This window comes from Rhinolophus sinicus, chromosome 6, assembly GCF_057876585.1.
Source record: "Rhinolophus sinicus isolate RSI-liver-muscle chromosome 6, RSI-T2T, whole genome shotgun sequence".
Taxonomy (NCBI): domain Eukaryota; kingdom Metazoa; phylum Chordata; class Mammalia; order Chiroptera; family Rhinolophidae; genus Rhinolophus; species Rhinolophus sinicus.
Genome location: NC_142506.1, coordinates 58,703,301 through 58,721,203, shown reverse-complemented (window position 1 = coordinate 58,721,203; position 17,903 = coordinate 58,703,301). Strand labels below are relative to the sequence as shown.

The following is a 17,903-nucleotide window of genomic DNA, read 5'->3' as shown; positions in this document are numbered from 1 at the left end:
ACCCGTTAAATGCCAGTAGCATTTCCCGGTCAGTCAGATCTAAAAATCTAAAAATAAATAAAAGATCTAAAAATAAATAATGGAACGAAAAGTAACTCACTTGTTTTCCTTAGCATTGACATTTAAGTCCTATACGTAAAATATAGCAAAATGCGCTCCCCAGGTCTTAGGTATGCTGGTTAAAAGGGCGATCATGCCAGCACATATATTTGAACTAAGGATTCATTTTCATCTTACACCCACAAGTGTTTGGTTAAATCTTGTCCTGGACTTGATCTGAATTTAAGCTGTTTTTCCTTTATCGGCCTCTGTGTATAACATATTTATAGGAAATATTACTTTCTTTGCCAACATCAATGATAGATGAGAGTAATCTAAAGTTGATACCTCAACTGTTCAAAACTTCTAAACTGTCAAGTTCTTAAAAACAGTTTGGTCTTTGGAATTGTTAGGCACCTTTGTCTTCAACATTGTTCACCTAATATGCTGTCATTCGTATTCCATATTTTGATTTCATGGAATCCGACTTGAAAAGTTTTCATCGTTTTCAAAGTATTTGCATAGATGCTCTTCTTGCTTCTTCCTCTTTGGAGCCCTGGTCCCACCTCACATATTAGTATTTTTTAGAGCAGGCTATCAACTTTACTAATGGTTCCTGGGGATCTTTTAAGCCGCCTAGTGATGTTGGAGGAAAAGCAAAACAATGAAGCACTTTTATTCATAATTCAGACACTTGAAATGTAAGATTCATTATCATTTTCTCAGAAACTTCACCAGGTTTTGAAACTTGGACACATTTAATGTGTACACAGATGACAGAGTTTGTGTCAGCCGGTCTCAGCTCAGACAGCTCAGCCTGTCTCACCAGGTGCAGTGTATCTATTGTCTGTATACTGTTCATTAATTTGCACTTTCTATTATTTTACTATGTACGTTATATTCCCAATTCACAAAAATGGCTCAGTGGTTCAGAAATGATTTACTGAGTAGTAAAACCATAATGAAAATAGAAACAAGATTGAGACAACTCAGAATTATGTTGTTAAATAAAAGAGGACTATTGCGTTGAAGTCATAGAGAATGTCAGTCTCTGCACTAGGATAGTGATTTTGCATAAGCAGGAAAGTATCAAAAATGTCAATAATTGACATTTACTGCTAGTATCTGGTGTTTCCTGTTGCATAAAATGTTGTCAAGTGGTGACCTACGCCACTTAAACTTGGGTGAATTTTCAGATAAAACCAATAGGCCTCTCTAGTAAGCTGGTTAAGTTTTCTAGAACATCTGCAAAATCATCTTTGTCATGTTGATAAATTTGGTCATTAAAGGTAGAGGAAGAGGAGAGAACTGAAAGCAATATTCAAATTAATAATTTAGCAAATTATCAAGACACCAAATATATAAAACCAATCACAAAATTGACAAATATTTTGATCAAGGAGAAAGCAGAAAAGGCTCTCTGGCAATATTCCTTTACCAATATCTCTGTTGGACATATGTTAAAATATCAGTTACTCTCACGTGTGCATGCTTTATAGCATGTTTCACTTTACAGCGGAACAAAACCATTTATGTGCCGAGCTCTCCTTCCATATAGCTCTTTTCATGTGTGTAACTCATTTGAAGGAATAGTCTTGACCAGTTCTTTTATGGGTCAAATGAAAAGCTACGTGATAAAAGAAGAGTTAGCATTTTGTGAGCTGGGCTGTAGACTGTAAGAGCTGTCTTTGAATCAGTAATGACGAAATATCAGGAGGCCCTGTTTTGTACTCTGCAAGAAGTCATACTGCCATGTGAATAAATAAGGTGATACCGAATGCCCAGTCACTCATTGCTTCATTCTGCATGAAGTTAGTGGTCAGCAACATGCCTCTGATCTTGATTTTGAGGGAAATGCTGAAAACAGAGATTATCGTAAAATCATAGCTATTGAAAGATGTGTCTCTTTAGCATACAGTGTGAAGAATTGGCAGGAAGTGTAACTTTCACACTGAAATATGACAGATTTTGAGGGAAAAGGTGTTAAAACAAGTTTCTTTTAAAAGGTGACACCAGTAATGTTGGTGTCTAGCTAAAATATCAGCAGTTTAAATGTAAGATAAGATAACCAGATTTTCTGAAAAGACCAAACTGTGTTTTAAGCAGTTTACTGACGAAAAATCTGACTTTTTAAAACCTTGTTGGCCCTCTTTAGTTATTGGAGTCATTCCTTTAGGGAAACCCTTCCTGCCTCTACAACGTTAAATTCCTCTGTCCTCCTTAAAATTAAGCACTCATGACCAAAAATTATACATAAAGAAGCACTTTGGTTTGTTTGGGGTTTGGTAGTAGTGTTGTTGGTTTTTGTTTTTGATACTTGTATTCTACCTCTGATGTTTAAAACCTCTGCTCTAATTGCTTGACCTTTTATTGGCTATAAAGTATGCATCTATTTCTATAGTCTCCAGAAACTATATAAGATTTACTGAAATAGATATGGAAGAATCTTTTTCTTGGAAATGGAGGAAGCTAGGAATCTTTAAATCACCTAAGAATTTTAGACTAACCATCTGGCTGTTCTAAAAGTCACGTTCTCATATGGTTATTTGAAGAGTCATAGTTACATTTTTTTTCTAAGTTGGGCAGTTTGTTGACATAGTAAACTAGTCTATTTTTAATTTTTCTATGGGGACTTCAAAATGTCTTTCCCATTTTTAAAAAAGTTGCTTTCTCATGATTTTTTTTTTTGGACTAAAATGTTTCATTTCTGATTTTTTTTTTTTTTTTTGAGAAATAAAACATTACACATACAGTTGAAACATATGTGTCATTTCTTGGTTCTATTTCTATCTTTTCCTCCCTAGGAAAAAGTACTATTCTAAATTTGATCTTTCTTATTCTCATTAAACTTTAAAATTTTTTTTACACGTGGATCCGTACATAAAATACTACATATCATTTATTTTTAAACTTCCTATCCTTCTGCAACTTGCTTTTTTCATATAACACTGTCTTACAGTTTTATTCATGTTAGTCTATATAGTTTAGCTCATTTATTTTTACTACTATTATTGTGTGAATACGCCACAATTTACCCATTCTCCTTTTAATATATATACTACAGTTTGTCCCTTTTTCTGTTAGTGGATATTTAGATTGTTCCTGGTGTTTTTTGTGTTTTATTTTGGTTTTTATTCTAGTTAGTTAGATTTTGTTTTTTGCTATTACAATGCTGCAATTATCATTATTATGTACATGTTTCTGTGAAGATGTATAGAAGAATATATCTCTTCAAGTGGAGTTGCCAAGTTGAAGGGTATGCATATTCTCAACTTAGCTAGATATTGTCATACTGCTCTACAAAGTGGTTGAACCAATTTATACTTCTGCTAACACCGTCTGAGAATTACTGTTACTCCACTTTCTTGCTCCACTATTACTAATTTTTGCCAACCTGGTGGACGCAAAATGGTATCTTTTTTTTCATTTCTATGATTTCTAGTGAGGTTGGCCATATTTTAAATGTAATCCTATTTTATGTTTAATATCATCTCTCTGAAGTTATTTGATTTGATATCTCAAACAATTACATTTACTTAGCACCAGTTTGAGCCCATAGTTGTGTAAGGCATTGGAAATGACTTAAGCAATATAAAGCAGGTACTAGTTCATAAAAAATTAGAATCTTATAGTCTATGAAGATAAAACTTTGGGAAAGTAGAACAGCCTATCATTTAAAGAGTATTTTCTTCTACTACTTTGCAATGTATAATTGACTACAGGTTGTCAAGTGTGGGAAGTACGACTGAACAATCATTTTGTTTTAGTTAGAAATCATATAGATTCATTTAATATATTCAGGTCTCTTTTTCTGAACTACTATTTCATGGGAAAAGTTAGCCTAAGTTGTTATACTGCTATGAGCAATAACTTTATAAAATATTTGATATCCGAATAAGATGTCTGAAGGCTGAAAAAGGAGCAGTATGATCCCAAAAACTAAAAAGCAGAAACTTTAATCTCAAGGGATATGTTAATATAGGCAAATCACATATTAAAATCCCTGATTGAAAGGTACTTCCGAGAGAGTTTAAACAAGGTCCTAACAGTCTCTTGGAACTGAATGTCACGTGCAGGGTAAAGCAGCACCCACACTTTACATTAACAGGCCAGTAAGGTGCTGTCGAAGATACAGACAGAATTTTTGCAAAGCTCACAATGAAGGCAAACCCAAATCAGAGCAAATACTTGCAAGGCCGATGAGATTGTGTTGAAAGGCGCAAGGAGGTCTGGATGTCATCCTCCTTCTGAGCCCAGTTTACTGTGACTCTGCTGATGGCCTGGACGAGCTCTCTCTGTAGGAACCAGCTTGCTCACTGCCTTTGTCAAGTTCTGAATGGCCACAACGTTGTTTTCTGCATCCAGATCAAGCCAGCAGCGGAAGAAGCCCTGTGACACTGACGAGCCCAAGGGCAATACAGCGAGCAGGCCTGGGGGAGAGATGATGTACGTTCGACCGGCCCCTGGCTATGATGCAATGGGTGATGGTCTAAATCGTGTTCACTTGCCTCCTTAGGCCCAAGGCATGGAAGGAGCAGTAGTTGAGAGGAGAAAAGGAAAATGCTCAAAGTCGAGGCAAATGTTGATTAACACTGATGCAGTTTGGCTAATCCTGACCCTAAGCTCTAAGCAGGAATTGAAAAGAAAATACCTCTGCACAGAACTGAGGGTTGTTTACTGACTTCCATTATCTGGAACCAGGCCAAGGACCAAGAAGGAAAAAAGGCCTCTGAACAACCAGCAAAGCTGTCACCAGGTCCGAACAGTACAGAACCTGCCTTTCAGTCATAGGCGACCCGTCTCAAGTCTTCACTCAACACTTACTTCTCTAATTCAACATACAAGTTCAACAAACGCAGACTCTTTGTCCAGCCCTCAACAAAGTTGAAACCATAAGTTTGAAGGGCACAAATGAATTCAGATATCTTCTTAAATTTATGGATGCTAGAAACATCACGATGTCACCGTTTGAAAATGAGAAACGAAAAGTAGAAAATTAGAAAATCAACATATTTGCAAACCTCTATTTTTCTTCCTTGTGCCTGGACATATGATCCATACAGTAATTGACTTTTTAAATCATAACTCCATTTCAGGGTAGACTTTTTATCATGGTCTAAATGTTCAGCTCTCCTGCTCCCCTCAACCCGCTCCACCTTCCCTAAGGAAGAGCAGACATGGATAAGATTGGCCCCCTGGCTGCTAAAGGTCTGCACTGGGTTAAAAGATCACGTGTGTGTGTGTGTGTGTGTGTGTGTGTGTGTGTGTGTGTGTGTGTGTCACTGTTGCGCCCTCTCCCTGCTCCCTTTGACGCAAGCAGCTGTTGCAGAAAACTCTGGTAGTAGTCCAGTCTCACCTCTGTATAGCCAACTCGAATACTAGAGTTTGGGCAAGGGTTAAGGGGAGACATGGAGAGGAAGAGACATCTTCGGCCTTTACTGAATCCACATGCTACTGTTCAGTTGGCCCAAATTCTCTAGATTTGGAGCGTCAGTGACCCAAACAAATCTAGCTAACAATTCAGTGCTTTTTTGAGAGGACGGGTCAGGATTCTGGCATTTCATTACCCTGAGTCAGTGTACCCGTTAAAACACCCTCATCACCTCCAGTAGCATCTACGCTTTTTCTTTTGGAATATCAGTTAGTGGTTCTATTTTCTAGAATTAGTTGCTTGATTTCGAATCTTAACACATACTCAAAGGCAATGTATAGGACAGAAACGCCAAATCATGCTTTTAAAAATGAGCCTTATATAGTTTAAAAGTAAAAGAAAAGGAAGGGCAATTTTAACATTCATATTTCAAGTGGCTTATTTTCATTTCATTTTGGTTTTATATAAAGTGGTAAGTATATTTTTATTCTTTAATATTATTGCACAAATCTCCCTAAAAATGCTACTGAAAATAGTTCGTTTCCTTGTCAAGTTGTATTTAAACATAGGTTTATATCATTTGATCTTTCATAAAATATTTGCTCAACCAATAGATGTGACGAGAGTCAGACCCCCTAAGGAAGGTTGTTTTTAGATAAAAATCATGTGAAGGATCATTTAGTATCATTTCCACAGTATTTTCCTTTTATTCCTAGTTAATGAAGAGCAGTCAGAAAGAAGTTATTGTATATATTTTATTGTTTTATTGTATGTATTTTTCACACACACACACACACACACACACACACACACACTCACACCCATTCGAATTCATCTACCAGTGTCGAGTTCATCCTGTAGTGTATTACAAGCAGATTAATTTCTTCAAATGGATGTTTTTGTTTGTTCTCTGCTTAATGTTCTTTTTTTTTCATAGTTTTGCATTACAGCTATTCTTTATTTTTTATTTATTTATTTTTTAAATTTATTGGGGTGACAATTGTTAGTAAAATTACATAGATTTCAGGTGTACAATTCTGTATTACATCATCTATAAATCCCATTGTGTGTTCACCACCCAGAGTCAGTTCTCCTTCCATCACCATATATTTGATCCCCCTTACCCTCATCTCCCACCCCCCAACCCCTTACCCTCTGGTAACCACTAAACTATTGTTTGTGTCTATGAGTTTCTGTTTCTCATTTGTTTGTCTTGTTCTTTTGTTGTTTTTGGTTTATATACCACATATCAGTGAAATCACATGGTTCTCTGCTTTTTCTGTCTGACTTATTTCGCTCAGCATTACACTCTCAAGATCCATCCATGTTGTCACCAGTGTTCCTATATCATCTTTTCTTACCGCCGAATAGTATTCCATTGCGTATAATGTTCTTTTTTAACAGAAGTATGTCTACCTGTTTTCTTTAACAGTTGTTTCGAGAAGTACGAATAATGAAGATACTGAATCATCCTAACATAGGTATGAAATTTATATGTAAATTAATGAAGTAAATTAATGATTTTCCTTCATCTGAGAGAATTTGAAGTCACAATTTTAAAGATTTTCATAGAAATAGAAAAGTGGTAACATGAGAAACTGATACTTTGGGTAAAAATAGACTATAAAGAAGTTAACTGAAGGCTACAAATTGCTGTTTTCTACTAGTTTGTTATCTTCTCTCCACTAAAATGATGGATGTGACTTGACGTTTATGCATATAAATGTTTTTTGTATCTCCTTACTCATTCTCTCTAAAAAGAGAGTTCATGCCATTTAGGTATTTCTTAAAAAATGAATTCTAGATAATTTAATACTATGCATTGTGGTTTGATCATAGTTTATAGGCAAAATAACTAATTTAAATTTAAGAAAATAAAGAGCTGATTTCAATTTTAGTGAATTTATTTCCATAAATTCTGGTTTCCCCCCATATTTACCAATACATTTATTGATTACATATGTTATATGAAGTCATTTGATTATAAGAAGGGGAGAGCAATTCTTCTTTTAATCTGTTTATTTTTGAAACACTTCTTTCTTGCACATTTAAAAATCTTTTGTTTATTAGAAATATTACTAATGTGATCATTTGTGGTGTATCATTTCAACTGTATCAGCCTGATGATTTAATAGTTTTTAATCAGAAACTTTTATAATGTCACATAATTATAGAATTTTTTGTGTCTGTGCTATTTTTTAACATTTTATGATAATCTGATGATAATATAGTGTCTTTTAAAGCTGTAGTTAAAATTTTATTTTAAAATAATTTTTTTCTGATTTTTAAGATTTTCCTTTTATTACCTTATTCTAATTAGAAAAAGTAATGGTTTTTTCAATCCCAGAAACCTAACTCTCTTTTAACCCAGCAATTGGTTCACTTCATGGTAAGTAGTTTTCTTCCACAGTAGTAATAATCCCTGGGAAAATTTTTAAATTTCAAATTATCGTTAATAATCTGTAATAAATACTCAGGTTTTCCACTGGTTTAGTGTTACCTTAAATTTTATTAAAACATATGCAATATGTGTTAACAGTTACAGAGTTGTATCTCTGATTTCTTTTTCAGTAAAATTGTTTGAAGTTATTGAAACAGAGAAGACCCTCTATTTAGTCATGGAATACGCAAGTGGGGGTAAGGATAAGGGGGATTGAAAAGCTATCTGTGATGAGACATACAGAATTGTCAACACCTAAAGGTTCATCCTAACACTTATGTCTTTATTGTTGTCAGTGAATCTATAGTTTTATTAAAATGCCTTTAAACGATATCTTAAGGAAAAATCAGTGTTTGCTTTCAAGACCTAATGATCCTATATTTAAAAGTTGGATGTGGGGCTTATTTAAAAATTACTTAGGGACATTTTTCAAAATTAAATTTGCACTGCTACCTACGAATGTTTCGATTCTGTTATCTAAATATTGCAACATACCATATTGTGAGGATGACTAGAAGCTCTTGGCTGTAGGCGGGACATCTCAAATTCAGAATGTAATAAAGTGTATGGTAATAGCATATTCTAAGTCAGATATTTATTTCACTGATTGTTCATATATGACAGATTCTCAATATACATGCATTTTCAAGATCATCCATGAAATGTTTCAATTTAAGCAAGTATTGATTTATATATTTTCTAAGTTAGAAGACTGAGTTGACAGGTTAATAGTAAGATGCATTTGTACTAGAATGTAGTATATGTTTTGGCTACATAGTGTCAAAAATAGGAATGATTTTTAAACATTGATACATAGAGAGAAACTGGTTATTTTCATCTGCACTTTCCCTCAAATGACAGATACATCAGCTAAAACATCACAGTTCTGTCAGACAGAGATAGGGCTTAATTTTCTTAGAAACAGGTTTAAAACTCATGGATTTAAATCATTCAATAAGTAAAAAAAGAAATACTTGAAAAATTTAAAGGGTCAGATAATTTAAGGAATTGAAAAAGAGGGAGGGCAGCTATAATTATTTAAACCACTTTGGCTAATTAACTTTTTTGCTAATCAATAGAAAAACTTAGTGTTGTATCCTTTAGGCTGATAAAGTTTATAGATTTTTCTGGTGATTCAGATTTGGTGTAACTAGAATAAAGAGGATTTATTCTAGTCCATAGCATCTAAATTACATATTTTTATACTCTTAGATTTCAGAAAGTTTTTACTACAAATATTTAATATGTTTTCATTGCTTTTTCAATTTTTATGCAGATTAAAAGCTTTAGTAGATTTAGTAGATTTTTGCAAAGCTTTATTCCATCCTGAAAATATTTCAATGTAGGTTTTTTGGCTCAACCTGAAAACCTATGTTATTAATGTTTATTATTATTGGATTAAAAAAATTACTCAGCCATGCAAATGTATATAAAATGTAGGTCTATAATAATACGAATGAACCTACAAATACCACATAATGAACTATTACTCTATTTTTCTATCCCTTAGTTAGATTGATATAACAGTTTGTCAGCGTGGGAACCCTGAGTGTTATTTTTAGTTTAGTTAGACTTTTTTTCATTTTAGTCATCTGAAGTCTAGAGAAAGGGGCTAGACATGTTTTGATATGAGAAATTATAGACTGCTAAAAATCTGTGGACACCATTCTGTTTTTATGAACGTCCACCACACATAATACGTATGTGTGAATACATCTCCGGTTTTAACAATGAATGGTAAGTACAGTCAACTCTCTATTGGTGCTAATGAAGGGGAGCAATGCTGCAGGAATAGAGACCACCGGTGTCCTCACTGCTCTCCTTCAGTAGCTAGTTGGGAGGGGCAGTGGACTGGAGAGAGACGTGTCCTGGAATTCAGCCCAAACCTGAACCGAATGGTCTCTCATTCAATCCTGATTCCTACTAATAACGTTTTCTTTCGTCTTGTCAGTCAACGGTCCTGTATCAAAACCATCATGGTTTTGGCAGTAAATCTAGAATCATTTTCTTGCCCTTTTAATCTATAAATGGCAAGATGACTCTGGAAAATAAAACACTGAATATTTTTCCTTCGAAGTTTCTAGATAGTTTAGGTTTGAATCTGACATGCACAGAGAAATCTAGCATGAACAAAGAGGGGTCACACAAAACGGCCTCTTTGCCAGGCGTGGATCAGTTGATTCTGGTTCTTTAATGGGACAAAAGATTCCCAGTGATGGGAAGGCAAGGAACTCCTTCTTCATTTTGAACCACGTTTTGTCTGAGAGTCTATGAAAAGAAGGTGCGAGGGCTGCTCTGGATTGGTGTGTTTATTCCTTCTTTCGTTCATGCAAACAGTATTTACTAAATGTTTCCTGTGTACTAGTTAATATTCTGGGTTCTAGGAACACATGGGTGAACAAAGAAAGTCCCTGCCCTCAAGAGGTTACGTTTTAGTTGGGGACGCAAACCATAAACAAACGATACATAGTAAGTGAAGGACTGAGTCATGTCAACATTTGGGGTCTGAGCGTTCCAGGCAGAACTTAAGAGTAGTCCAAATTTTTTAACTGTCGTGTATATCTTTCCCAGCCTAACCACACATATCTAGAATTAACTACTCTCTTGGGTCATCTAGAGCATGCATTCATTTCTCTGTTTTCATCATCCCATTAAATCATTTGAATATGCCTGATATAACATGCCATCTGACATTGTAGATGTATTAGTTTCATCTGACATATACCATAAGATATTCGATTTTTAATATTTATATTCTAAGATTGATACTGCATATATGTATATGTAACATATCTGTATATCTAGATTCAAATGTACCATTTATTGAGTGCTTACTATATGCCAGTCACTGTGCTAATAAGCACGTGCATTATTTCATTTAATCCTCACAAAAGCCATGTGAGATAGACAATAGATAGAAACTGGGTCTTAATGAAATTAAGAAATCTTCCTAGTGTCTCCCAGTAGCTACTTATGGCTAAACCAGGATTCATACCCAAATCGGTCTGATTCTAAAGCCTGAGTTTTTAATCACTGTGCTGTACTTTACAAGAACCCTCTAAGCCATTTTGTGAGTTTTTTTAAATATGCATGTATATCTATATGGTGCAAATTGTAATGGTAAGAACACAAGAAACAAATTTCTCCCTCACACTGAGAGATTTCATTTTTGATGTTGTAACTAAACATTAATTTGGTTTTCTTACTATTTTTGACTAGAGAAAAATGAAGACACTTACAGGCACATGAAGTAATGGATCTAGTGGAGGAAAGTTTCTACCATTTCTAGTTGTCTTTAAATTATTTCAGCAAATACGTATTGTCTGTCCACTTTGTGTTCTGTCGTGAGGACGGGGCAACAAAGCAAGTATGGCTGTGGTAATGGTGTTCCAGTAGTTCGCAGTTTGTTGAGGGCAACAGGAGATGAGCATAATGACGATTTAATTCTGTATAATAAATAATTAAGTACAGAATAGATGTAGTGAGTCTGGTGAGAATCAGAAGGAAAAGAAAGAAATCAATGTGTATGGAAGTAGTGAGATGGAATTTGACTAAGACCCATAACCAGGAGCATTTAAAGGAGAGAGAGCCAACATAATATGACTTTTGTTATATTATTTGAAATGTAGACCCCCAAATACAAAACCAAATACAATTTTTGATTGCCCATGCTGTGGCTTCCCTTTATTAGAACGGATAATAAAGAGTTGACTGTATTTTTTTTTTTTTAACGTAATAGTTGAAAGCAGAAAGCAAGTTTTCTTGGTTATGTTTTATGACTTCTTTTTAAAGAGATTTGCTAAATCATAAAGGTGCTATAGATACTCAATTCTGTGTATAATTCTTTTTTTTCCCTATTCATGTAATAGTTTATGATTTATATAGAACTATCAGAAAATTGTGGGCCAAAGCTTCTTTAAAAACAAGGCAAAAACTCGACATTGCGTATATTGTTAATTGAAAATCTATGTATATTTTACTGCCTGCTTTACCTTTCTGATTCAGGTGAAGTATTTGATTACTTAGTTGCCCATGGAAGAATGAAAGAAAAAGAGGCCCGTGCAAAATTTAGGCAGGTATGGAAAGTAGTTTTCAACTTTGTTTTGCTGATTTTTTTTTTTAGTGATGTACAATGGACAGTGTCACAATCTGGGCTTCAGGGTACATGGTATTTTAAAAAGAAAAATTCCTGCTTTCTTATACTTTTTAAGAATGGAAAATTGAAAAGGAAATCTGTTCTTCCTGAATTTAAATTTAAAAGAGTTGCAAATGGTTATTTTTAGATGACCATAAATAGTGAAATGTGGATAGGTGAGACTCATTAACTCTTTGATAGTCTTGGAAATATAGGCTAGACTACAATAGAAAAGAAATACTTAATCCTTTATCCAATAATGGTAATCAAGTATTGTTAGCTTTATGTGTACACAGCATGTATGTGTACTGTTTAAAGAGGTTATTGTATTATTTTCTTTCATAATTAAAGATGTCTTTGTGTTAGAACTGATATTTTTGTAGATGTAAAGACTATGGTCAATTTTATTTAGTCAGGTAGGCAAGGAACCTTGCAAATGTAGCAGAAGAATGTGGTAAGATGTTTATATTTGCAGGTCAACCTGAATGTGATTTGTTACAGACATGATAAAACAAGAAAAAGTAATTTAAGTTTAGCTAGGATTTTATTTTTAATTTTTAGGAATAAAGGGATTAAAATTAGCATGCTATATAGATTACTGTAGAAATGACAAGTTAATGACTTGTAAATTGTTTATAAAATTGATTGAGGTCAAGTTTCAGCAGACAACTTCACTATACCCAAAACTTTGGGATTTTAATTATTTGGAATTTAAAATATTTCATTTAAAAATAGCCCAATACCTATTCTATAAGCATGAACACTGATTCTACAATTAAAAGGGTCCTGTAATCAGTAAGTTTGGGAAACACTGATACCAGATTTTCCTCTAAGAGATTTTACATGCATGTTAACATATAAACAGCTGCAGAAGCCCTGAAGAAGGGGAAGAAAAAACCTGTTTAATTTTTTTTTTTGTTATCGCCTTCTCCAAATTGATCATGGAGTGACTTTGTGTTGTGAAACCTCTGTTAATATCTTACAGACTCGTGACTTTTGGAACACAATTTGCAAAATGCTTTATACCAAAGACATGCGTAGCCCTTTTAGTCCAAATAAATCCCTAGAAGCATTCATCTTAAAATAGCTGAATCTGAACACAACCGGTAATAAGGAGGAAACGTTGAGAAACTGAATGGTGTTGAGCCACATACTGTTAAATTCTTTCCCATCCTGGGATGGACGTCCATGGCCAGGCTTACCTTAAGGAAAGCACTGCCGACATCACCTTAAATATCATTATTGTCTCACTGTCAGTCAGGGTAGTTTTAGTTAGTAGCTGGCCAGCAAGAAAGTTCCAGTTGGCATTAAATATCCCCATTGGGATCTTAATGGATATTTTAAAGACTGTTCCCAGTCACTCTATTCTTTTTAGTCAGCTGGTTGTATTTATTGATTGAAAAATGTATAGAAACTATAGTATATTGAATTAGAGAAGGTGAAGGTGCCTGCACGTCTTTACTGATGGGTTGGAGCAGAATAAGGCTGGGGCACAGATATTTTCAAAAAGATTCAAATAATCATGAATTGGCTTTTTAAAAAAATAAAGTCGGAATTATTTTGAAATCAGCTTCATGTTCTTTACGTTGTACAGGTTGAGTGTCAAATGTGTGCTATTTAAAATGTGAAACAATGGGAAATATTTTCTAATTATTATTTATTATAAATATTAAATGTATTTACTGTCTATCGATGTTCCCCCCAAATAAAAAAAAGGTAACCAACTAACATTTGTTTTAAAACCAGGGATACAGATCATACACACACCATTTTGTAGTTATTTCACAAAAGGTTATATTTGTTTGTAAATTTTTTTTGAGGAGCTTATTTTTCTTTATAAAATTAAATTAAAACTCTTAAAGAATTAATAAATGTACATTTTCTTTTATTTTTTTTGTTCCGTATTTTATGAAATTACTTTTTTTAACTATTTATTTATTTATTTATTTATTTATTTATTTATTTATTTATTTTGGGAGGGTGCACTGCACAGTGGCCCATGCTGGGATCGAACCGGCCACCTTGGTGTTATCAGCACCATACTCTAACCAGCTGAGCTAACCGGCCACCCCTGAAATTATTTAAAAATGTTTAACAGTGCAAGAATGTACTATATTAGCAAGGTTATATGTATATACGTCTTACATATATACCTCCTCTTAGATACTAGGACAGTGTAAGACCACTTCAGCAGCCACTGAACATGCAATGCTTCTGCATTCCTTAGGATTTGAGGATGTGCAAGAAAATTACAAAACTAACTCAACTTTTCCAATATCAAGGCTACAACTTCAAGCTTGGGAATTCCTGACTCACCTATAAGTAACTACAAAGCAACCCCAACAATTGCACCTCACACCAAAACACTGACATGTCTGGTCTTAGGGGCAGTGCAGGGCTGATTGTAAATGATGGTTTCAAGATGCATAACAGAAGGACCATAGGAAAGTTCCTACATCCTGTTTATGGAGGTGCAGAATGTTTTGAGATGGGAGAGGCTGCCATAGAATAACACAGTAAATCCTGGGCTGGTGGGTGAGGAATCTTGAAGTGAGTCAGAAACCAGAAGTTCTCTTCCAGAGCAGGAATGGTTGGTACCCTGCTACGTAAGTCTGGTAATATTATAAACCACCACGTTTGACTGCTAGAGGTCAGAGGTCGTAGAATTTGGGGAACATGAATGCTTTTAATACGGAACATTCTCTTTAATTATCTTTGCATTCTTAAGGCTCAAGGGGGTTTTATTCCAGCAGTGCTTGTAGCGCTGCTTTCACAGAAGTCGTTCTGTCTAATGCGAAATGCATGTTTGGTAACCAAATCATTATCTATAAAGTGCCTTCTTCATTGTATCAAGACAAAGAGAATGTCATTATCAGCAAATTTCTGTCATCCATGATACAAAAATAGCCTTATAATGTGAACATCTATAGCCCATATATTATGTTCAATAAGATATTAATATTTACATATAAATAAATTTGTTTATTGGCCAATAAACATACTTTAATGAAAATTGGATATGAGAATTTTGAAGCATATTATTTAAGAAGACGAATACTACAAATATTCATTGTAAGATTCTGCTATATATTGATCATAATTCTTCACAATCACTCTGCTCAGAAACATGGAGTGGTTCTGTGGTACCTTCTTAGCTGAGAATTCAGACTTGCCAATCTGTCTGTCAAGGTTTACCATTACCGTTTTCCCACCCACTTTTCAAATACCTTGTGTTGCCTCGACATGAACACATTTCAATCCACCTTACCTCCTACCTCCCCATCACCAGATCTTTGCGTTTCAAAACATTACCATCCTTCAGGGATGGCTTAGATCAAATTGCACCAACTCCGGGAAGCATTTCTGACTGAATTGATTCTCTGGTTTTTATGATGCCCTTACTTCTTTGCACTTCTGCTTCTATGATTCTGCCTCGTATTATAGTTACTTATGTACTTGTTTTTTCCTCCTGATCAACTTTGAGCTCCTTAAGGGCAGGGTCCATGTAGTGTTAGGTTTTGCATTCCCCTACAACCAGCACATTTTCTTGCACATAGCAGGTACTCAATAAACTGACTGTTGAATCAAAATAAATTTAATTGATGGACATCTTATTCATTGTGTATTGATTTTGTTTTGAATTCATGTCTTCTCTGTCTTTGAACCATTTATATACATTAGAATAATTTTATACTATTAAACTATTAGTTTCACTTCTACTTGGAAGTTGTTTTTTTAACTCATATTCCTATTACCATAGTCATACTTCATATCACCTTCAGACTTTTAAATATCTCATTTCTCTTTCCATTGGTAAATGCCTGACCAATATTCAACATGCACACTGTATTTACATTTAACCGAAACCACAGAATTGGATGTTCTGCTGTGCATTGAAATGGTCGTCTTCCTTTACGTCAGATAGAATTATATGTAAAAAATAGCTCTTATTGAAGGCTGTCAGAATCTTTCCGTTTCTGTATTTAAGGTAGTAAAGAACTATCTAAGTTTATAACCTATTTCTCATTTGTACCTTTGGCTCTTAATCTGTTCACTTCCTCCCTGTTTAACCTGTGTCGCCAAAGAGCCCTCTGTAATGGTTGACGACATACGAAATCTAGTTACAGGTGTAAATTACTTGGCCCAGCTGAATTAGTCACAGGTTTAAGATTAAATTTCATTTTCCCTTCTTTTCTTTGATAATTGATTTTCTTTTTAAGGCACAAAAATTTTCCCATTTCTTTGTATATGAACAGACAAATATAAGATATTGCTAAATACCCCACTGACAAGTTCTTAGTATTATAAATTGGCCTCATTAAAGAAACATGCCTTGAATACATTCGATGTAATTCCTAAGACAGAGTTTTGCATTTTGAACTTGAACCATCTTGGAATACTGATTCATATTTGCTAAAGCTCTTATTCCAACACTGGAATAAATAAACCATTTGGCCAAAACTATATCTCATACACATTTGATCATGTAAACAGAGAAATATAACAACGCATAAAAATCTTCATGGACTCTGACAAAAAAATAGTGAATTTTAGTAAGAGAATACTACTTTTCCACATTTAACAGTGAAAGTTTCATCACTTTAATATATATAGATTCCTGAACTAAAAGGAGCAGTGAAATTATTGAATATTACTTGGAAATCTAACTTAGTAATTTATCTAAATTAGAGGTGATAATTGGAGAAAGTTGTGATTTTTTTTTTTTTTTACCATAAAGTAATTTTTACTCTTTTATCCACTATTTCAGATTGTATCTGCTGTACAGTATTGCCATCAAAAGTGCATTGTTCACCGGGATCTTAAGGTAAGCCACTGATTTCATAACATAAAATTCTTAATTATTAACAGATATTTTAGAATATTAGAACTATCTTTGATCGCCTGCCTAATTGTGTCAGGCATTAGACAAGGAAATTACTTTTTATTTAATCCTGACAGCAACTTTATAAAAAGCAATAGTCTCACTGAGAAAGTGAAGAAACGATAATTGGGAAGTTATCTAGCATTAAAGGCTAGAGGATTTGATTTGCCATGAATAAGCTTATATTGATTGATAAATGTGGGACTTTGTCTCAAACTGAAAATGCCTGAGGTTTCATTCAATCAGAAGCAAGGTCAGGGCACATATCCAGGTTTGTTTGATGTAAGAGTCAGTGCTTATTGTTTATATTAAAGCCCAAAGTAATAAGGAAATTATTCAAATGTTTTTATGAACATCAAATGTGTGTGAATAGTATAAACCAGCATACTTTGGAATAAGAAATGTATGATAGCCAAGAAATGTTTGTGGTAATGAACATGGAAGCACACATATCACATTGAGGTACCGATTTCATTTCCTTTGGGTATAAATCCAGAAGAGGGATTGCTGGATCATGTGATAGTTCTATTTTTAGATTTTTGAGGAACCTCCATACCCTTTTCCATAGTGTCTGTACCAATTTCCATTCCCATCAATGGTGTACAAGGTTTCCCTTTTCTCTACAACCTCGCCAACACTTTTATGTTTTGGATGATAGTTATCCTAACAGGTAGTAGGTGATACTATGATTTTGATGTGCCCTTCCCTGATAATTAGTGATTTTGAGCCCCTTCTCATGTACCTGTTGACCATTTGTATGTCCTCTTTGGAAAAATGGCTTTGGCCATTTTTTTAAACATTTTTTTTATTAGATCAGGTACACAAAACAATGTTTTATATATATATATATATATAAAATTGTAGTTGACATTATTGTTCAGCTTCTTGAGTTGTTTTATTGTTGCTATTGAGTTGTATGAGTTCCTTGTATAGTTTGGATAGTAGCCCTTTATCAGACCCATGGTTCGCAAATATCTTCTCCCAATCCATATGTTCCCTTCTTATTTTGTTGATGGTTTCCTTTGCTGTACAGAAG

At 34.1% G+C, this 17,903-nt stretch overlaps 1 protein-coding gene across 2 annotated transcripts in view; it reads left to right on the top strand.

The window, feature by feature from the left end:
- MARK1 (microtubule affinity regulating kinase 1) overlaps positions 1–17,903 on the top strand; it is an 88,863-nt gene that overhangs the window by 36,861 nt on the left and 34,099 nt on the right. For both annotated transcript variants that reach the window (XM_074317006.2, XM_074317007.2), the window contains exons 4-7: positions 6,843–6,891; positions 7,982–8,047; positions 11,856–11,926; positions 16,754–16,810. In XM_074317006.2, coding sequence (XP_074173107.2) covers positions 6,843–6,891; positions 7,982–8,047; positions 11,856–11,926; positions 16,754–16,810 — 243 coding nt within the window. The remainder of the gene's footprint in view (positions 1–6,842; positions 6,892–7,981; positions 8,048–11,855; positions 11,927–16,753; positions 16,811–17,903) is intronic.